The sequence below is a fragment of the Sinocyclocheilus anshuiensis genome, unplaced genomic scaffold (assembly GCF_001515605.1).
Source record: "Sinocyclocheilus anshuiensis isolate Anshui unplaced genomic scaffold, SAMN03320099.WGS_v1.1 scaffold532, whole genome shotgun sequence".
Classification (NCBI taxonomy): Eukaryota; Metazoa; Chordata; class Actinopteri; order Cypriniformes; family Cyprinidae; genus Sinocyclocheilus; species Sinocyclocheilus anshuiensis.
Window position 1 is genome coordinate 85,695 of NW_015555819.1, and position 22,799 is coordinate 108,493.

General features: G+C 36.3%; 2 protein-coding genes across 3 annotated transcripts in view; both read right to left on the minus strand.

Annotated features, from left to right (window-relative positions):
- Nucleotides 1–6,878, minus strand: part of LOC107675291 (single Ig IL-1-related receptor-like) — an 11,581-nt gene extending 4,703 nt beyond the window's left edge. Inside the window, exons 1-5 of one of the 2 annotated variants that reach the window (XM_016469589.1) lie at nt 6,680–6,878; nt 2,954–3,155; nt 1,432–1,559; nt 1,107–1,247; nt 879–1,022 (exon numbers count right to left, since the gene is read on the minus strand). In XM_016469589.1, the coding sequence (XP_016325075.1) occupies nt 879–1,022; nt 1,107–1,247; nt 1,432–1,559; nt 2,954–3,155; nt 6,680–6,737 (673 nt within the window). In that variant the 5' untranslated portion in view covers nt 6,738–6,878. Of the gene's footprint in view, nt 1–878; nt 1,023–1,106; nt 1,248–1,431; nt 1,560–2,953; nt 3,156–6,679 lie in introns of those variants that run through there. The other variant, XM_016469590.1, reaches the window with a different exon arrangement.
- Nucleotides 6,879–10,245: 3,367 nt separating this feature from the next.
- LOC107675286 (genetic suppressor element 1-like) overlaps nt 10,246–22,799 on the minus strand; it is a gene marked incomplete at its 5' end in the record, with an annotated part of 53,587 nt that continues 41,033 nt past the window's right edge. Inside the window, 9 exons of the mRNA XM_016469585.1 lie at nt 10,246–11,582; nt 13,620–13,723; nt 14,769–15,023; nt 15,110–15,418; nt 15,758–15,871; nt 17,022–17,295; nt 17,423–17,535; nt 18,885–19,288; nt 21,071–21,341. Of these exons, the coding sequence (XP_016325071.1) occupies nt 11,445–11,582; nt 13,620–13,723; nt 14,769–15,023; nt 15,110–15,418; nt 15,758–15,871; nt 17,022–17,295; nt 17,423–17,535; nt 18,885–19,288; nt 21,071–21,341 (1,982 nt within the window). The remainder of the gene's footprint in view (nt 11,583–13,619; nt 13,724–14,768; nt 15,024–15,109; nt 15,419–15,757; nt 15,872–17,021; nt 17,296–17,422; nt 17,536–18,884; nt 19,289–21,070; nt 21,342–22,799) is intronic.

The following is a 22,799-nucleotide window of genomic DNA, read 5'->3' on the forward strand; positions in this document are numbered from 1 at the left end:
GTCTTTGATCTTTCAAGCTGTTTAATGCCACTCAGCGGGTGTTGCATGCATCAGTCCAAAAGAAGTTAAATAAAAAGCGCTCCTCCATTAAAAAAAAAGTGTCTCACACGGCTCTGGGGGGTGAACAAAGGCGTCCTGTAGTGAATCGATGCGTTTTTGTAAGAAAAATATCCATATTCAAAACGTAATAATCACTTATATGTAGCTTGCGCCAACAGTCCTACACGGAAGCAGTTCCGGGCTGATGACATATGAGTTCAGCGTTGCGCATGCGCCGGTGAGTCTCGTGCAAACCAACATTTGTTAACAGGAGCAAAGGAAGCAAAGTTTCCTTACTTTAGCAAAGGAAAACCTGTCTCCTCTTGGCTTATATCGAAATCCTCTGACATTCTTCTTTACAAATCCTCGTTCTGTACTTCTAATAAGTGACCGCTGTTTTGTTTTGATCTCTCCGCTGTGTTTCCGTGTGCGTCACTTCTGAGCGGCGCATGCGCAAAGCCAACCTCATACGTCATTCCCCCGGAACTGCTTCTGTTTACAACAGTGTGTGCAAGCTAGATTAAAGTGATTATTACGTTTTGAATATGGATATTTTTCTTACAAAAACGCATCGATTCGCTACAGGAGCCCTTTGTTCACCTCCCGGAGCCGTGTGAGACACTTTTTTTAACGGATGGGCGCTTTTTATTTAACTTCTTTTGGACTGATGCATGCAACACCCGCTGAGTGGCATTAAACAGCTTGAAAGATCTAGGATGACTTGAGGGTGAGTAATTTGTGGGCTAATGTTCATTTTTGGGTGAACTAACCCTTTAATATATACCTTTATGCATGTATATTATGCACTGTTTATTTAAGATTTCATTCGTGAGATTTACCAGCTCCAGGAAGGATGTTTGTGTCGTTGAGCAGCAGTTTATGACTGTACTTGTTCTCCAAATGAGGTTTCAAGATGAAGTTGACAAATTTCCTGTCATTCTCATTGCTGACATATGAGATGTAGGCGTCACACATTTTGCCATCTGAGAAACAGCAAAAAATCATCATGAAATGCAATATGATACCACAGATGATAAAGGGCTTTAACATACAGAATGCAGACTAACCATTGAGCTCATACTCTCCATAAATGTTCCTATACCACAGTTTAAAGTTGAGTCGGCACTTGGAATAGACCACCGCTGCCAGAGCGAGCACAAGCAGCAGGACCACTGACGCCACCACTGCCCCGGTGTGACTTGGGGATTCTGTGCATAAAAGATGGGATAAACCTTATTTTCAAGTACACAGAAAGAATCTGAATATAATTTACACTTTATATTAAAATTTTAGAGCATTTGTAAGGATAAATGGATGAAGAATATGAGAATGCATTGTATAATATTGAAGTAGGCGATATTAAAAGACTAAAGTAAATCATTTGTTTCTTACTGTATTCCTTTACGATGAATTGCGCTGTGCTGTTCCTCACCACGCAGAAATACACACCAAAATCAGCCTGATCTGTCAGGGTCAGTGTTAATTCACTGCTCTTAATGATGTGACCCTCATCAGGGTACCTGCCAAGTGTTTACATTTATTAGAGTGAGGAATATTGAACAATATTTTGACTTAAACTAGTTAATTTGTGCTTTGAAATGAAGCACATTTTTCAAGCATTAGTATCGACTGTGTTCAAAATAGCATACTAGCATGCTACTCATAGTATTTCCCTAGAAAGTGTACTACACAGAGTATGCAAATTGTATGCATTCAGAGAAAACTGATGATGTACAATGCCAAAATATGCTATATACAACAAGAGTACACTGTTAGGTGCATACAGTATGTCCCACAATGCAATCTGCTTGACTTAAAAAAAATACCTACATCTGTAATGAATTTCTGAAATTACATTTGTAATTACACTGTTGATCCATCTCGCACACCTTAACCCACCCTTAAACCTACCCATACCACCAAACCTGTCCCTAACTTTACCCATATCACACCACACAAATGCAATATGAACACAATAAGTACGTTGTACTTAATTTTAAATGTAACTACATAGTAGTTACATAAAAAAATATATATATATAAAGTGGGACCACTGATTATTTAATTAAATGGCGAAAAGAAACTCCTTTACAGAAAATTTGGTTAAAAATGAATTTAAAACAAGCCATTTTTTTTAATTTCCAACAAACATGGGTGCCTTCTGCTGAAATAAATGAGAAGAAAACAATCTCACAATCTAAACTTTTTTCCTCGCAGTGCTTGATTTTATACAGTATATTACAATTCAGACGTTGTTTCTCACAATTCTAAGAAAAAATTTGTGAGATATAAACTAGAATTATGAGAAATAAACTCAAAATTGTGAAATTTTAACTTTTAACTCCCAAAAACTTTAAATTGCGAGATATTAACTCTGAATCCTGACTTTTTTTCTTTCTTGAGTTTACATCTCACAATTCTGACTTTGTATCTTGCAATTCAAACTTTTTTGTTCTCAAAATTGCATGATGAAATCGCAAATCTGACTTTTTTGAGTTTGTCTCGCAATTCAGAAATAAAAAAAAATCGCAAAAACAAAAATGTAATTGTGACTTTTTCTTACAATTCCGATTTTTTTTCTTGCAATTGCTAGTTTATATCTTGCAATTCTGTGTTCATATTTTGTAATTCTCAAAATTGCAAAAAAGTAATAATTGTAAGATATAAACTTAGAAATCTGAGAAAAAAGTCGCAATTACCTTTTTTTAATTTTTAAATTTTTATTCTCTGACGCAACCAGGCTGCCATAGTTTACTGCACAGTATGCAGTACGCTAGTATTTAGAACACACCCATAGTGATTAATTTCACACTAAAGTTACTAAATCTCTTTCATATGTTTTCACTTCAATATTTCTTCAACCGATACACTGCCTGTATTCAGTATTTGGCACTGTATTGTATCATATACCCACCAGTCTTTTACATTTTCAGAGTAGGTGAGGTTGGTAAGCGGTGTGCCATCTTTTATCCACTCCAGGAGGTCTTTGCAGTCTGAATCGGTGCGGTTTAAACCTATGGAGGCTGTGCAGGTGAGGACCACGCTGTGGCCAAACGTCGCCGAAACCGATTGAGTTTGATCATGCTTGAACTCTGGAACGCTGCTACAAAGCGGATCTTTGTTTTGAGTGGAGGGGGACAAGAAATAAGTGAGTATCAGTGTGTTACAATGGATAAAACTTCACTCTGTGCCAAGTAAACTGCTAGATTCTTTATACAGGTAGATGTGCACACATGAATGGCGCTCAGCTAAAAACAATGACTTCTTTATTTGGCGTAACCTTGCTTGAGTCTTGTGGAGGATATCTAATCTCAGGAGAGATGAGTGAAACCCACAGGTGAGGCTGTTTCTCATCAGCACTGCTTCATATTTCCATGTTTGAGAAACATTTCTACATCTGCCAACATGGATATGGTATTTTATGCTATAAAATGGAAATGGGTTCATAAAAAGTTAATTTAATGGTCATTCATTATGAAGGTTCATTTGAAAGCTTGGCTGGTGACGTGTCCATCAAAGAGTCCATTAATAGACATCACTGCCAACATAAATATTGTACATGTAGATTCCCGGGAACATGGTTGGGAAACTCCAATATGGGCAGAGTTTGGAAGTAGGTCCATAAATCCTTCAACCAACAAACTTTGGGACTGCTTGTATTGGTCATACGCAAGATAATCAGGTCAGGACAGTCAGTTTGACCTTTGACAAACACTGTACACATGATCTCTGAGGATTTGAGGTAAGACAGTTGTTAATTTGTTTCTATGTGATGTGATAGAAAACACCTTTCCAAGAAAAGGGAAAAGGGAAGTGAGGGAAGAAATAGCCCAGACCCTAATGAGCGGTTTAATAACAAATCCAGTGACCCCCACAGGTCAGCTGTGGCATAAATGATGAGCAGCACGTGATCAAATGTGATTTCGAATTCATATGTAACAGTAGGGCTGAGATATAACCTTAAAGTATACTTATACCATATACTGTAGGCCTACTTATATTTTTATGTGTACACTAGAGTATCGCTACAGTGCATGAAGTAAATTTCATCATCAGAATAGAACTTGGGTACTGTACATGGCAAAGCTAGATTTTTCTAACCATGCATACTCTGTGTGGCTCACACAACACTTTGAAATTTTTGTCGCTAATAAATTAGTCCACAAGATGGCGACACTGGTCCAAGCCATTTTTTTCACAGTCGAAAAAGAAAAGGAAGAGGCCGAACAACAACAAACTACTGGAGATACAACAAAAATAGACACCCGTGTTATTTGTTTTTGGGGGGCGGGGCGGGGTTCAGAGATAAATGCAACGAGTACAAAGTATTTTTATCGCTCATAACATTGCAAGAGAAATAACGCAAACATTGAACAAGGAAACTATCTAGTGCATGTGTTGAGCACTTGTGTTTGCACACGCTATTAAACATATATTTACTACTATTTTATTAAACCATAAGTACAATTTGAAAGGTTAGGTGTTTAGTGTTATGTAATCGCTAAGCATTTGCGTAAAAACTGAAGTATACCTTGGCTAAAATGCCAACAGTTTGCCGCTTGAGTCCTCAGGTTTAGTAGAATGGATTTACAATATCCAGTATGTTATCAGTAATTGGGTAATTTAAAAAAATTTTTTTATCAGTATTGGTCAATATCAGGTATGTAATTGTACGCACTTGACATTTAGAATACCTTTGCCATCATCTACTGTTTAATTAAAGTTTTAATTTTAACTTTAATTTATAACTTTAAGATAATTGAAAAACTATTTAATGTGCGATCACATTACAGAAATTTCGCTGAAATTTTGCAGACAAAAAAGGTCCATTGTCTATAATATATTGACCGTGCCTTTTTCATAATGTACATTATAATACTGTGATGACTATCAAGTTTACATTTTAGTTTATGTGTTTTATTTTAAATTCATTTAGACAAAATAGTATAGAATTTTAATATTTTTCATTTATCGGTTATCGGTCATAAGATTATCGGTGCTGCATCCCAGTTTTCTAGTATACTAGGTTTAGTAGGTTAAGTATGTAGAGTGTGCTTGCAATATCCCAGCCCAGCATTTGCGTACTTGTGTAAAGTCATGTTTTTCAGTCATGATTTAGTGGGCAATCTATGATGTAAAGTCAGATTAACTGTATATCCATTATAAAATGTTTACACCTTCAACCAGTTCTTAAAGCTGACATTTAACAGCTCATATCTTCGATATCCAGATAGATATAAAGTATCCAAGCATGAAACTGAAAGTACAGAACTAAATTTGCATGTATTCAAAGCAAGTAGGAAGAAACAATAGCAAGTATTTCCTGTAACTCAACTGGCAGAGCACAGTGCTGGGAATGTCAAAGATTCAATTCCCAGGCAATGAACATAGTGATCAATTAATATCTAGAAAATAGTGTATTGTAAGTGCCTTTGGACAAATATGTCAGCTAAACTAATAATGTCAATACCAAGGATTCATAGGCAGGAAAAGACTGGCAGAAGAAGGAAAACAATGTTATGAAAGCAAATATTGACCAAAGCAGAACATACTCTTGTTCCAGAACAAGTTTACACTGCATTGCTCACTTTACGGCCCCTTTTACCAATGTAGGTCAGTCACATGATGGATCACAGATGCTTTACATATGCAAAAAATGGCAACATGTGAAAGCTCATATAGGCGGAAGAGCGATATGTGTATCATCATGACAACAGGTTTGACAAATGCTTTATGCTGTATGAATGCATTTGATAGGATTTTACAGTATTACTATATAACCTATCCCATGGGTTATAACACTAGTCACAACTGTTTAAGGGTAATTACAACTATTTTTAATATCTTTGATCTGTCAGCACTGAATAGTCACTATTGCACCAGATCTTTTCACTGTGTAATATTTATGTAAGATCATTGTTCTGCACTGCAGCAAGTAACTTCATTCAATCATTAATCAGGAGCAGCTGAGCTAAACAGGCAGTTACCAGGTACAAAGTTCCCATTACAGGTTGAGAGGGTTTTATCCTGGTAGACAAACAAGGTACTAAATTAATGCTTGCATGGATGAGATGAACAATATTAACCGGAAAAACAGCTTCAATGTAAGGGGTCATCAGGCCATCATCATATATTTGTTATGTAAACATGTGAAACGTGATACATAAAGGCTGAACCATGTTCTTAAAAGAGGAGTTTTCAAGTGTTCAAACAGGGTTGTCACATGTTTTAAATAATCACTTAAAATTCATTACAATATTTGAGATTTTTGTACATTTGTATTGTACTGTTTCAGGATTTTTTGTCTGTTTCACTTTTAAATTTCCCTTAAAAAAAAACTATAAATGGCAGATTCCATTGTCACAACTTATCCACAGTGTGTGACAACATGTCCCACAAAAGGTCAATGTAGGCTATTAAATGAACCGTATCTTTTTACAGAGGCAATAGCCGTAAAAATAAAAACACAATTTTGTAGAAAACGCTTTATAGTTTGTCTACACGGAAATTGAAAAACAATAATATTCACTATAGTAAAAGTGGTGACAACTAGCCCGCGCTCCCTTAAATATCACCAGAAGATGATAGATAGATAGATAGATAGATAGATAGATAGATAGATAGATAGATAGAGACTTACCCGCAGACTGAGTAAACGCGAGACATGTCAGATAGAGAATCAAAAGACAACGCCACATCGCAGCCCTCTCCTAAATCCTTTCATTCGAGTAAAACAGCTCGTGTGATTAAGTTAACAAACTCAAACAGAGACTGGAGGTGACATGTCTCGCTGACCAGCTGCATGTAAACGCGGAAGGTTAAACTGAGTCTATCGCCTAGAATCACTGTACTGGGAATACAGGGTCACGTGGTCCGGTTTACCTGAGCTCTTCTCTGAACAGGTACGCAGGCGTTCACATAAGACGCGGTCTCGTGTGAAATACAGCTGGACGGGGCGCTGTGAGATGAGCACCAGGATGTCGAGACGCGTTTTTTAAAGCTTTAACTATGCTATTTTTAACTGACACGATTGGTGCGCGACGCGGCAGCAAATGTGAAACGCTACATAACGTTCAAAAACGCCTGTCTGACGCATGTGTACATTACCAGTAACTAAAAATAGCGCAGACGGAACGCAAGAAGTTAGGCGCTTCGAATGAAGAATCGACAGATATTGTGGTCTGTGAGGATGTCTAACAAGAGAAAGCAGTCAGTTAACATTGCCTAAGTTTGTGGACAAAAATGGTGACCAGTAGCGTCTAAATATTCACTTGTATAGAACTATGAATCCGATTTCAAAGTTAATGTTATTTGTCAACTGCACAATTAATTGAGGAAATATCATATTAAACAGCGCTAGTCTTTTATCTCAGCGGGAATCTGAATGAACTCGAGAACCGGATCAGCCCGGTTCAGTGAATCACTTGTGAACTGGATCAGCTGGAAAAGATCCGACTCAAAAGAATGAGTAAATAGAGGGCTGGGCAAAAAAAAAATCGATTTTTCGATATATCGTTTTTTAAAATGTGGTCGATTCAATATCGATTCTCGAAGGCCACGAATCGATTTTTTTTTTTTTTCAATATTTATTTCCGCAAACATTGAACAAGATTTACGTTAATCTTATTACTAGTCTAATCCACTAGATGTCACCCCCTTATTTGCCTTGCGCTATGTTACAACGGAGAGTCCGTCATTCATTCATTGCTTAAAATGGCGGATTCAGGTTAGGCTTGGCGCGATAGACGGTGCTGACGGTGATACCGGTGTTAAGCCGCAACACCGGTTACGTCACTTGCCCACCGCGGCACCGACCCCCACCGTCGTTTTGATTTTTTATAGTAATAAAAATCATTTAGTTCAGTAAAAGAACAGACACTACAATTAAAAACGGAACGCGGCTGCACAATGCAGCGTGCCGAACGACAGTCGCATCACAGTTCAGATTTCATTTCTCCAGTGAGGAGAGTGAGTCGAGCTGACTGACAAGAAGAGTGGGGTGACTGGAACTAAAGCGGTGCGAAAGGCCCTTATGTCATCCATTTAGCTGTCTGAAGGAGATGTAAACAGGCAGGTCGAAGGCATGGCGAGGGGGCGCAGCGTGGAGTTCCCTAGAAGGGGAACGTCTCGGGTTACGCATGTAACCATGGTTCCCCGAGAGGGACCGAGACCTACGGGGCACAATGGGGAACGAAATCCAACCATGCTGTGCCGAGGCACATGCCTGTCCACCTGGTGGGAGAGCACCAAGGAAGCGACAGACATACACCAAGCCTTTCCTCAGAAAGCGGCCATGCCACTGACGCCACGGGCCGCTCACACAACTTGGCATAAATGGGGAACCCGATTAGATCAAGGGGAACGTCCCACCCAAGTTAAGAGCACAACTATGACGTCATGGGCCAGGTGGACCAATAGATTGGCGTTGTTTCACACGTGCTTCAGACACCGGTCATGCAGGCTGCATTCCCCAAAGCATCTCGTTCCCTCTCGGGGAACCATGGTTATATGCATAGCCCGAGACGTTTTTCTTGACTGTTAAGTCTCAGTTGGTGTTTTAAAGATGCTTTCTTTGGATTATTTGAATACTCAAAAGAGAATATGGGGAAATATTACATCATTAATTTGTATTTGTTGTTGGCTAAATTTCACATTCACAAACAAAATTTTGCTGGCTCTAAACTTCTTTTTTCTTTATTCAAAGTGGACTTGGACAAGTGGAAACTATCCAAAGATATGTTCACTTGAAAGCATTGAAAACTGTATCTTTATATTCGTCCTTGAGATGTAATTGTGGGCTATATTAAGTTTAAGTTTTTTATCCTGGCAACAAGTCTGTATGCCTATGTATCTTCTATTTTTCTCTTTCTTTTATGTTGTCTTTGTTTATAATTGTATTGTTTTAATGGTTTGATGTCTGTACTGTTTAGTAAAAAAAAAAGTCGCAGTTGGTTCATTGAGTTCAGTCCGGATGTATTTGATTCCTGAATGAATCACGTGTGAATAGCATTTTAAAAAAGATCAGGGTCCAAAGAATGATTTGTTCGTTTGTTCATCCGACATGAAGTAGGTTCGGGCGGATGTTCAGTGATTAATAGCTAAAGTTTTGGTCTGTTTTTTAACACAAAACTATCATATGGATTCAGAATAGTTCATTAGTCATATGTGCCACTTTTATGATACTTTAACAGGACTCATCATAAATTCACTTTTGGTGCTTCATGGAAAAAAGCAAGCTATGACACAAGGGTGAGAAAATGTTATTATATATTAATTTCAGGGTGAACTAGTAGTTTACCAGACCAAACATTCAAGAAAATTCTTTTGTGAAGTTAATTGACTTTTTTTATGGGGAAATCTCTGCAAACGCTTGTACAGACTGATTATTCCCATCACAGGCGGTGTATTGTTTCCAAGCTGCGGATCAGAAAGGACCTGAATGACCTGCTGAACAAGATAAAGGTGGCCTTCAGGTCTGGGAAGACTGAGGGACTGAATGCACGCGATGCTGAAGAAGATGCATTGTGATGAAAAACGCTGCAGGGGATGAACTGTAGTACAAGCTTCAACAGAACAATGTGAAGCACGACAGGAGGAACCGACACTGCCGAAAACAGCCTGGTAACCTTTATAGCCAACAGCAAACACAAACAGACTGCAAGTTAAATACAGTAAAAAAATATACATGCAATATATATATATATATATTATAAAGACTGGAGATAATTTATATATCAAGTTGTTTATTTTGCTGCACTGTAAATCATATAGAGTCAAGAAACAACTGAAGATCATGTTCTTGTGAATGAATCATGTCCATTACTTGAGAGTTTTTGTAGACAAAATATGGCAAGAAATTATTTTTTTCAAACATTATTCTTTTCTCAGCATATACACAGATATATCCATAAATAAGTATTTCTACCTTCAAGAAATAATATATTAACTCACATTTCATTCCACTAAAAATTACAACTAAAACATTTTACAGATTTCCTTTTTTCCCCTCTTTTTTTTCCATAAGCCATTCGTGTTTAAACAGTATGCAATAAGAGTCATAAAGAAAAAGTGGAGAATAGACGTCTTGAGACACACACTTCTCAACTTGTGGCATTGGACATTTCTTTAAAATTCAACACATCAAATGTGTTCGGTTTTACATTATAATTAATAATAGAGCAAAAACAATGTGGTGTCTTTTTTCAATTGCTGCTGCTGTACAAAACAGTGTGGCACTAATTTCTATATAAAATGACTCTTCTCATGACAGCTAGGCTGAAAATTCAATCACATTGGCCAAGTTATACATAAAAACATTTGGGTAATCCTTTATAATTACTTTCATGACTATAATAAGTCCATAACAGACAGTATTAAATAAGCATATAATGTTTAACAGAATGTTAATTCATAAGGCCCATTAGTGGCATTTCATAATCATCTTAGAAGTAAAGTGATTCAGAAATCAATTCAGCTTATAAATTAAACATAATATGCAGTTGATTATTGTATTGTTATTTCATAATTGCCATTATTTCAATATTGCACTTCCTACATTGGGTATTGAACTGCTGGTCTGTTAACTATTATATGCCATTTGTCATTAATAAAAGTTATTATAAAGTGATTCCCACACTGGATCGGTTTATTTTAGTGTCTATTTTCAAATAGCCATGTACTGGTGGATAATATATATGGCATTGAAATTTTGGTTTGGTGGGAGACGAAGAGAGAATAACAAAACATATAGAAACACTGTCCTAGACAAACACTTTCACGACTTTCTGACAACTACAATTAATAAACTAAAGCCTTTGAAGAGATTTTGAAATGAAAACTCAATTCAACCCACTTAATTTTTTCCTTCACCAACATTTCTGACCAGCAGTACCTCATCGACACATTTTTTCCCCTGCAAAAAGCATTAAAATATTTATATTTCAAATTACAGTCCCTTTTTATAATGAATCATTAAGAATAAAAACATACAAAAATGTGATTTGACAGTATCTGACACAATCATATTCCTTTAAAAACTGTATAAATATGAAAACATTTAAACTCAATTCCACATCAGCTCATCATCCAGTAGAAGAGTTTTGCACCAAATATATGAGAGATCATATCCAGCTCTGGCTTGGGTTTCTGCACCTCTTGGCACACGTCCTGTCAGATTTAGTCTGTACGTCAAGTAATGGATATTTCGATGGCTGTTGAATGCCTATTTTGTTGTATCTAGTGGTTGGACTTGCAGAGCAGTGGGTCACAGTGAGGCGTCAGATATTGCACTAGATAATGACTGATAGCTTGTGTATTTTCCTCATGCCAAAGCTGAAATCATCACACGTTCAGTAGATGTGAGGCCGCGTTGATCTCTGTGGCTCGTGCTGTCGTCCATCTTCAGGTCACCTCGGTGAGGGTCTCTTGTAGTGTCCTCTGTGCCAGTGTAATAATGGCAATGTCAAACATTCCTTGATGTGCTCCAGTTCAGCCTGCATACGATCTCTCTTCAGTGCCAGGTTGTGCTTCTGTGCCAATAGGTCCTAGTTATGGGAAAAGTTGGAAAACATGCATTGTTTAAACAATATTTACTCAAAGTTCACAAAATAACCCATTGACAATTGGTAGATTTCAAAGCTGACACAAGGGGGAGCTAATGCTGCTGTGAATGTGATTGTCAACAAAGTTTCCCGTTCAACGAAGTACAGTAACTGGCTGCTTAACCACAATACGACGGATCATTGGAGAAATTAAAGCTGCAGTCCGTCAGTTTTGCCTCTTTGTCGCCATCTCTGTTTGAAATCTGCAATTGCAGCTGTTTGCGGAATTATCTTCCTTGCGCGGGTTGTGCGTTTAGCGCGGATGAATCTAATGTTTTGAGGAGCATGTGTGGATACTGTACTTAGGAATCACAGATTCTAGCCTACGTCTTGGAATATATGACCCAAATAAGAATTGTCACTGGATATTGTCATCTGAACGAGTAACAAGTCTGCCACTTTTGTTCTGACCAACTGAGGAAAAAAGCATTACAATAAATTGCGCTACCAATTGTGATGAAATCTTAACGATCACTTAGCTCATATCACATTAAACCATGCAAATTATTATTATTGTTATACTTTGTTCTCAAACTGTTAATGTTAACAACATCAGCATTGCGTCTACGTAGTGTGTATTATAGCGTTACATGTACATACAGTCTAATATCTAATTGTCATACCATTCGAATTTCATATAAGGAAATTATTTTAATCCAAAAAGCTAATTATTCGTCCTTCGAACTGGTTCTCTTTAAAATACAAAAACTTGTGTAATCTCATGTAGGCTATCTGTAATCAGAAGCACATTTAAAACTGGAATATAATTTCATTTCAGTCACATGTGTTTCATAAACACATAATCCTTTCTGGATTACAATCCGCCATCAAAATGATACATTTAATTATTCCAGCTGCTGTGAGAAAAGGCTGATCCGCCACCTGCAGATATAGCTTACTAGCCGGGAAGCCTTTTTTATGTTTACAGACGTGACGTAATGACGCGACAGCATGCTCGAATTTCCCGCGAATTCCTACCCGTACCACTCAAATTAGAAAACATTATTATTAGCTAACCGTTGTGAATCGGGCTAAAGTAAGGCGATAGTTTTGACTACTGGCTGGTTATGTACTTAATTTTTAACCAAAAAAAGTTACGGACTGCAGCTTTAAGTAGCTAATTATGATTGTTTCTAAAAACAGTAGTAACTTTGTCGCAGTCAGTCGTTCAACTTTATAGAAATGTCGTTAATCATGACAACTTCGGCTAAGTTTGAGATTTAATTATAAAGTCAGATATTGCTGTAAATAACGAACATGTCATGTGAGGACCATTTTGCTACTTTTTGTTCTCGGTTGTTTTGCTTTATTTTCAGATGTTTGATTTAATATATGTGTAAAAAACTATGATGAGGACAAATCATTTGTAGTAAAGCATTTTTTTTATTTTAATTTAAATCAATACTCAAGTTGTTTCACATGTTCCTGCACAGCATTTAACATTTTTTATAAATGAGCAAATATTCAGAAAGATGCTGAATGTTGTTAATATTATAAATTATATAATAATGAATACATCAAATATAAATCTAATAAAATTATATATATACACGTACATATCTATCTATCTATCTATCTATCGCTATATATATATATCTATCTCTCTCTCTCTCTCTATATATATATATATATTGAATTACTGGGACACAGAAAGTTTCCTTATAAATCACTTCACTTTCACATTGTAATACCTATGTCATACCCATGTCATTATACAAATTTGTGTCCTCATAAACCACTCAAACCAGTGCACACACACAATGCCCAACGCCAAATCTATACAATGGAAGACAATTTAAAACCATTAAAATGCTCAATGGAACAGCCACAAGATGTAAACAATGTGTGTGAAGAAATGCTTACTAACCTTTTCAGTGTAAAAATAATAAACGATGAAACATACAAATATAATAATCTTTAAAAGAAATAAAACAATAGAAAATAAAATAATATGCAAATACAAATAGAATATATTCTTACCCTCATGCTATGAGAAAGCTGTTCGGCTGTGAGAGTGAGATTGTAATGCTGCGTCTCCAGACGTATACACTCGCTCTGGAGAACCTGCTGCTCGATACTTTTCTCTGAAAGACAGACAGACAGGAAAGAGAGAGAGAGACAGGTGAGCAATACACTATAATCATACAGCAGAATGCAAACATACACTCCAAAAAGCCAATATTCCGCAACCACAGAAAATTCAAAGTGCGTTTACCATTATTTGCCAAATTTTCAAGGACGAAATCAAGAAATTCGTGCAATTTTGCGCAAGGGCGAAAAGTTTCCTAACAGATTCGCAACAGGTTTAAGCTGCTCAGGCAAATTTGCTGCTTTGGCCAACAAAAAGCTGCTTGGTTTGAAAGTGACACACTAGGTACGTTTACATGGACACTTTTTGCTTCCATCAGAATGAATTCCTTCTGACTGACGAATCCGAACGTAGTGTTTACATGAACGCTAAATAAAGTGATCGGGTTGATATGCATGTTTATATGTCACAAGCTTCTGATCGGATTTAATCTTTTGACATGCGCACACTGCATGAATATACAGAGTTTCGCGCTGATGTCACATACTGTTTTAAAAAGCACACGTGATATTTATCTACTTCGGGTCCTAATTAGGCGACGACCAGCACATGAACTGTTGTGCTGTGCTGCTTACTTTATAAAGCAGTAAAAGAGCCCCTTCCCGCACCCAAAACCAGTCGTCTGTTGATGAGTCTTAAACAAGGACTGGTGGGACGCTGTGCTGCTCCACTTCACAGATGCTGAGTGAAAGGGGAGTTTTATAATGACGGGACACTCATTTATGACACTTTATTCACCAGGAAGAACGTCATACGTCATTACGCTATTTTTACGTCACTGCGCATGCGCAGTACTTTTCAGTTTCGGTTTTCAATCCGATCAAGTGTTTACATGTCCTCTTGCTCGGATTACAAAAGGAATAAACCACCCCTTACAATCCGATCGAAATTTTAGTCAGATCTGGCCAATTCAATCCGATTGATGTGTTTACATGTGACTTTTTTATTCTGATCATGCTTCTAGTCCTATTACGATCGGATTAGTAGGGTCCATGTAAACGCAGCTACTGTTTACTCTCCATTCGAATCCATCAACGTACCCTCCATGTACTCCTCGTACGCCTCAAATATCGATTCAATCCCTCTCCACCTGGGACCGAACGACTCCTCTTCCTCGTCTTCATCCGAACTGACGCCCTCCTCGGCTGAGAAGTCATTCCTCACGCCCGGAGACTCGCGTTGGGCTGATATATGGCAGGAGTGGCCATTGCTCTGTCCATTCGGGAGTCTGTTTACCGCCCTCTGGAGGCCTGGAGGGGGAAGCGCAGGAGGCTCAAATTGCTCACTCGCTCCACCTGTTGGGATACAAATGCAAAAAACATTAAGCAAAATGTCTCTGGTTGTATTTCTCAAATTTGACTGTAGAGGGAGCCATCGTCACCTTTCTGTGTCTGCTGGGATATTTGAGTGGACTGCAGCACGGACTGGTGGAAGTGCTGTGCGAACTCCTCAGAGTTTATTCGCTCCCAGATGGGGAGTTTCGGAGGCGGGTCTTTGGGTCGGGCGAGGGGCTGCAGAGCGCTGGCCTGCAGGCTCCGGCCTCGTCTGCTCGGGGACGTCAGGTTGGGTTGGCCTTGAGCGTGGAGAGGAGCCAGTGGCGGCGGGTCTAGAGGCGGGTGATGGTTTTCGTGCGAGTGATTTTGGGGTTCAGGGTGAACATTACTGACTGACTGATTGAGATGCGGGACAGCTGTATGATGGGAGAAAGCAGAGATTAGGACTAAAGGTCCTTGCACACTGAGTCCGAAATTTTCGTATGCGTTTTTTTTTTTCTTCAGTTTTATCATATTCGTCATCCTTTCCTATCAAAATGCTTGCTACGGATGCGAAAACGCAGAAAATCGAACCTGGTCCGATTTTTTTTTTTTTATGACGGACTAAAGTTTCTGAGGTGTGATTGACACAACATGAGGACGTATTTATTTTTTAACGTGAGAAAATTTCGGATGAGAATTTCGGACTTTGCAAAGATCTTAACAACAAAACTCAATCCTTTGTTTAAAGCTGTATCTGAATGTGTTGTTCTTACCAGACACTGAAGCGGCCGGGCTGGAACAGGGCGTATCTGTGGCGTTTCTGAGGGTGTCCAGAGTAACAGTCTTTTGTTTGATGGCTTCCAGCAAGTCCACGATCTTCTTATTCTCTGACGTAAAATAAAAGAAGAAATAATTAAATGCACCACACTGTATTTGTCAAATTGTGATGCACTTAGACTTTAAAACAAATCTGAATAATCAAAATTATTCTTGTGAAATATCTTATTCAATATAGCAAATAGTTTTAATTTTTAGTTTATTATTAATTTTAGTTTAAAAAAATTACTCAAGTTGTAATCCCAGGAGTTCCTGCATGTTCCGTAAGATACTGAAAGTTATAAATATTCAAAATTATATATATATATATTAATTAAAATGTGTATATTTATTACGACGGAAACTGTATTTAACATGATCACAGTTTAATAAAAACATTGTAGGTTAGGCCTATTAATTGTAATGATTTAATTTCCACGGTTATTCAAGCAACGAATAAATTATATAAAGAAAGCGAGCAAAGAACACAACGGAGCTTTTTGAAACTCCAAATCAACCATTGCGTCGCAAAATGATTCACTGTTTCGAAGCGCTCCAATTATATATAGATGTTTATAAAAACATTATATTCACACACACACATTTTGTTTACAATTTTAATTTACATTTCTTATATTTATTTATAATCGTAATAATAATTTTAAAAATCGTATAATAATAATACATTTTATAAAATGTGGTATTTTACTTTTTTAAATTATCAAAATAAATATTCTGAATATATATATGTATATTAGGGCTGGGCAAAAAATCGAATGCGATTTTCATGCGAATCTCATCAGTAAAGCCGCTTCTGGTGATTAGTAGTAAATCTCCAGCACGTGCCCACACCGGGGATAAAAATAATTCAACAGAGGCAGGGATGCATAGACCAGAGGGGGGGAAATCCCCCCCGGAAAATCTATATATACATATATAAATTAATGAAAATTAACATTTAAATTAATAATACATTACATATTATATAATTATAAAAATATTTATATTTAATAATATTTAATAAGAAGAAATGTATTTATTAATGTATGTATTTTATATTATTATGATTAAAATTTTACATAAAATAATTTTTATATTATTTATATTTAAGTTTAAATGATTCGATAATTATTAGGTATAGTTCTCCAGCCTCTTCAGCACTGGTAGTGTGACTGTGACAGTATTCGGTGTGTGTGTGTGTGTGTGTGTGTGTGTACGTACCTTGTCTTTCTTCCTGACTGACATGGCTGAGGCTGAAGATGCTGAGGAAGTGTTTCTTGTCGTCCAGTTCCTCCGTGCGGTCCATCTCCTCCGGGGTGAAGCATGTGCTGAGCGGAGGATGAGGAGGAGACGGAGTCTTGCGTTTATTCGGCACCACTGAGGGTGAAGGGACTCGCTCCTGCAGCATCATCCTCCTCTTCCTCTTCTTCATCTCCAGCAGCTCATCGCGCTTAGAGAGCGTCGTCAGTCCAAACAAACACAGAAACTCTGTCTTCTGCAGAGAGAGAGACACAGTGACTGTGAGGGAGTATCTGAGTATTGGGGTTCCTAGTATGACAGTAGCTGCTCATTCAGTAGTGTTCGCTGCTGCTGTCATTGACTGATGAAATGTGTGACTGTACCTCTGTAGACGCGTCCAGTTTGAGAGGAGGCTGCTGAGTGACTCTTCTCAGATGAGCTCGAACTTCCTCCTCATCGCTCTCATCATAAGAGTCGTCTAATTCATAGTAATAACCTGAAGATTATTACAAAACAACTGAAAGACACGATACGGATGGATGGAGGAATACATTTGAGTACAGAGCAGATATATATCGGTTACTACTAGATATTTCCTCCGTACTTATATTAGATGACGTTTGCCATCATCTAATGCTTATCTTTAAAATAACTAATAATTTAATAACACTGTTGTTACACGTAAGCTTTAGCTAATCTTAAAATGAATATTGACTTGTCTTTCTGTACAGTAAAATATTGTGATGCTTAAATTTAATTCAAAATATTATCATATTTTAATATCAGCTATAACAAAAAAAAATTATGTTTTTTTGGCATCAGATATAATTTTGACATCTGCTTTTTAATTGAATACTTAAATAATTTAAATATAAAAACTTAAATATAAACAAAATATATAAATAAAACATTTATAAATGTATATATTTTATAATATATTAAAAAAACTAAATACATTAAAAAGTTAAATAAATTATATAGAAAAAAAAGAAAATCTATAATACTGGCCAAAATAACTGATATGGTATTTTGAATTTCTAAATATAATCGCATAATAAACCACTATTTTTTGCTACCTTTTATACAACTTTTCAGCAAATCTTTATATATTATATTTTATAATATATAAAATGTTATATATATATAAATAAGCTTTAAGCATATTAAATAAATAAACAAATAAATACACACATTCTCCATCTTCAGAAATCTATTTCTGGCAAATAAATAAGTAAATAAATATTTATTTATTCTCCACCTTCAGAACTCTGTCTGATAGATAAATAAACATTTTTACTTCATTTTTAGAACTCTGTCTCATAAACAAATAAATATTTATACTTTCTCCACCTTCAGAACTCTCTGAGATAAACAAACAAACAATTAAATATTTATACTTTCTCCACCTTCAGAACTCCGAGATAAACAAACAAACAAACAAATAAATATTTATACTTTCTCCACCTTCAGAACTCTGAGATAAACAAACAAACAAATAAATAAATATTTATACTTTCTCCACCTTCAGAACTCTCTGAGATAAACAAACAAACAACAAATAAATATTTATACTTTATCCACCTTCAGAACTCTCTGAGATAAACAAACAAACAACAAATAAATATTTATACTTTATCCACCTTCAGAACTCTCTGAGATAGATAAACAAACAAACAAATAAATAAATATTTATACTTTCTTCACCTTCAGAACTCTCTGAGATAAACAAACAAATAAATATTTATACTTTCTCCACCTTCAGAACTCGGTCTGATAGATAAATTGATAGACATCTTAAGGAAGAAGCTGAAGTTTTGTTTAACAGTCTTATTTTCTACTGCGTACCTTTCTCTCTGGCTTCCCTGCGTTTCTTCTCCTCCAGGTCAAGCTTGCTGACGAGTCTCCTGTGCTGCTGTAGAGCCTGGTCGTACACCATCCTGGGGTCTGTCCTGTCCAGAACCGGCCCCTGGGGTGGCCTGCTGTCTGACTGGGAGAAGGCGGGCCTCTGCTGGCTCAGGCCGCTGACCCGCCTGACGTCCTCCTCTGGAGGCTTTGGTCTGCTGTGGCCTGAGTAAGGGTGGATGTGGGACAGAGGGCGGTCGGAGGGCGAGCGGAGGAAGGAGACGGGGTTCCACAGGCTGCTGGGTGCAGGAGGAGAGGGGTGCTGGTCCCGAGGAAGAGGTTTGGGGGTGATGAGAGGCGGCGGAGCTCCCAGAGGTGGAGGTATGTCTCTGACACCCGCGCCAAACCTGAAACACACAGAACATTTCTACAGAGCACCACTAGGAGGCAGTGTCATCACACACGACAGGAAGAGATGGGGTGTGCCATACTGTCAAAAATCATATCTGGATATTTTCTGGGATTTCTTCAGTGACCATAAATAGACGTTATTTTGCTGAGTGTGTTTTTGGGCTGGTACATTGGCGGGTTTAAGCCTGTCATGGACAGATGAGTTGACTTCCAAAGCTTTTCATAGTCTTCATTTTCTGTACAATATTCACTTCACAGTACTTTTACACTATGAGGCAATATACTGTATGTCCCCATAAACTGACTTTTAAGTGGCATTTTTACCTTGATCCACCTTATTCTTTAACGCAGAAGTAAGCCTATGGGTGAGACTTCTGGTTCATTAGCCACTATAGAGAAATAACGAGAAGAATAACAAAGTGCAGTAAATGGTAAAACTGTTTGCACTACAAACCAGTGTGTTCATAATTAAGATAATATAATAAAATAATGTGGCAAGACACACCAATTTGCAATATCAAGTAGCAAAACGAGTTTTGTACAGCTAAAAATAGCTGGACACAGATGAGACCGGATAAACCCATAAAATTTACAAATGGGCGCGCTTGCTCTTATGGGAAGAAAAAGGTGGATAAGGGCAATTTTTCTCCAACTTAAATCGATTTCAAAGTGACATTTTTACCTTTATAAAGGCCATTTTTTTGCCACATTAAATTTACTTTTTAACATGTATTTTTTTACTTTATAAGGGCAATTTTTGCCACCTTAAATTGACTTTCAAGTGGGATTTTTACCTTTATAAGGGCAATATTTTTGCCACCTTAAATCGACTTTCAAACTGTATTTTTACCTTTAAAAGGGCAAAAATGTTTTCGCACCTTAAAATGGACATTTTACATTTATGAGGTTATTTACAGCTTATTTACCTTTATTTACAATTTTTCTACTCTTTTTAGATGTATCCATTATCTTTTGTCAATTTTATTTACATTTATTCAATGCATTGATTTGGAACAATAAAACACTATAGATCAATCAAATAAAATCATATAAACAAAATCCATTTTTCCATCATATTCAGATGTATTTACACTGTAATTACAATTGCATAAATAATGCTGTGAGATTAATATTGTAAAAATTATTATTATTTAAAAATTTGAATTATTGTGAATTTTCAAATTATCTTAGAGTTTATATTTTAAATGTGATACATAAGTATCAATTTAAACCTGGAATAATCTGTTAAATTAAATAGTTAAATTAAATATATAAAATGAAACAAATTCTCTGCCTTCAGACCTCTGTCTGACAAATAAAATAATACAAAAATAAACAGAAATACATTAAATAAATATAAATATATTTAAATACGAAACTAAAACTGGCGGTAGATGACGGCAAGTCACTGTCTAAATGAGCGAGTCATTGAGTCATTTATTCAACCGATTCGTTCAAACAGTTGATTCATTCAGGAACAGAGCGGTTTTTATGAATGGATCATTGAATCATTGATTCATTCAAAACACTGATTCATTCAGGCATTAAACATATTATTATTATATGTTATATTAAACAAAATATAACTCACAATATTAATTTGTTGAATTTGTAAATAATTTAATCAGTGCATTTGCACTGATATTCAAGAAAAACATGCAGTTTTGCCTTCATATGTTGAATTTTAGGGTTATTCCAACAACAACTGCTATATTATCATCATATCATCATAAAAGATGTGATTTGATGTTTGGCTGGAGTTTTCCTTTAACACTGACCTGTGAATCTCTCTCTGATCTGCTGGTTCCTGCTGCTGAAACTCCTGGCCGTGTCTGTCCGCTCTCTCCACCTTCAGCACTCTCTGTCTGCCGAGCCATCTGTCCTCCTCCTGCCGCTGGAGCATCATGGGAGACACCGTGGGCCGCTTGCTCTTCCCAAAGTGCACGCTTGAAGAGAGGCCGGGGCCTGAGGTTGAGATGGATGAAGGACCTCCTGAGGATGAGTATGGACCGGACTGAGGCGTGAACAGCGGTGTTTCTTTGGTTTTGTCTGTATCCAGAGATGACAGATGCATAGATGAATAAACATGTGCTTCTCAAAGCGGAACAACTGCAAATGTTTATTAATATGTAGTAAATATACTAGAAGGACCAAAATAGCATACATTGTTATGAAGTAACACCGTTTGTCTTCAGTACTAAAGTATTATTTATATACTATTGTAGTACTTACTAAAAGCATTCATTTTTATATTTTCAGTTTAATTTTAGTTAATGTTCTAGTAATTTTATGTGCTTTTGTCGTTATTATTTTTTTTTATATTACAATTTTTTTGTAATGTTATTTTATGTAGCTTTAATTTATTTTTATTTCCTTTTTAGTCATTTCAATATTTCAAATTAAACTTATTTCAATTAGTTGCCAAGGCAACATTTCCAATTTCTTTTTATTTATTTTTTTTTTGTGTAAATTTGAGTAATTTTGTTAAATGCATTTTTACTAATTTTCTAAACTATATTTCTCTTTAGCTTTATTTATTTTATTTATTACAGTTTTAGTTTACTTCAACTTAAATATATTTATTTCCGTTACCAAAGCAATATTTCTAACTGTCATTTTTATCAGTTTTTGTTTCAATTTTTCACGTTTTTTTCTCATCAGTGCATTTTTACATATTTCTATTTAAATTCTATTCAATCATTTCTATTTATTCTATTTTCTATTATTACTTCGGCTTAACATTTCTAATTTCTAAAGTGTTTTTTTTTGTACATTTAGGCTTTTCTCTCCAATTAAAATGTATATTTTGTTTTATTCCCAATCTCTCAATTGACTAAATCTACTTTTAACAGTTTTAGTTTCAACAGTTTTCTGAACTGAATGAATCCATCTGAGTGGATCCTCAAACCATTTAAAGCAGTTTTTGTGTGTGCATGAGGGTGTTTTCATCATGAATCATGGGATTCACCTGAATGCTCTCATTCATCTGCTATTATAAAATCATGGAGAGCAACCATCAGACCTTCTGACTTCACTGAGACGGCAGCCAAACCATGATTAACAGCTGCCATCCTTTGGGTCTCTCCAAACACAGACCCATCCAGATGCAGGAAAATAGGCTGATAGATGATTCATCAGACTATATTAATTACTGATTAGAGATGAGCGACGCAATCAGTTACTGAAGCTGCAGGTAATACGAGTTCAGAGAAATTAAACAGGAATTATGAACGTCAATCATAATTTAAATGTTGAATATTCATGAAACCAGCTGCATGAAATGTGCAATAAGTAACTTATGTTCAGAAGTAAATAATGTGAATGATGTCTTAAAACAGATCTATTGCATCATGATATTAAATGGATAAAAATAATTTAACCAATTAATAAAATAAATGCAATAAAATAAAATAAATGAATGTTTTATATTAGAATTATTTCTGAAGGATCATGTGACACTGAAGCCTGGAGTAATGATGCTGAAAATTCAGCTTTGATCAGAGAAAT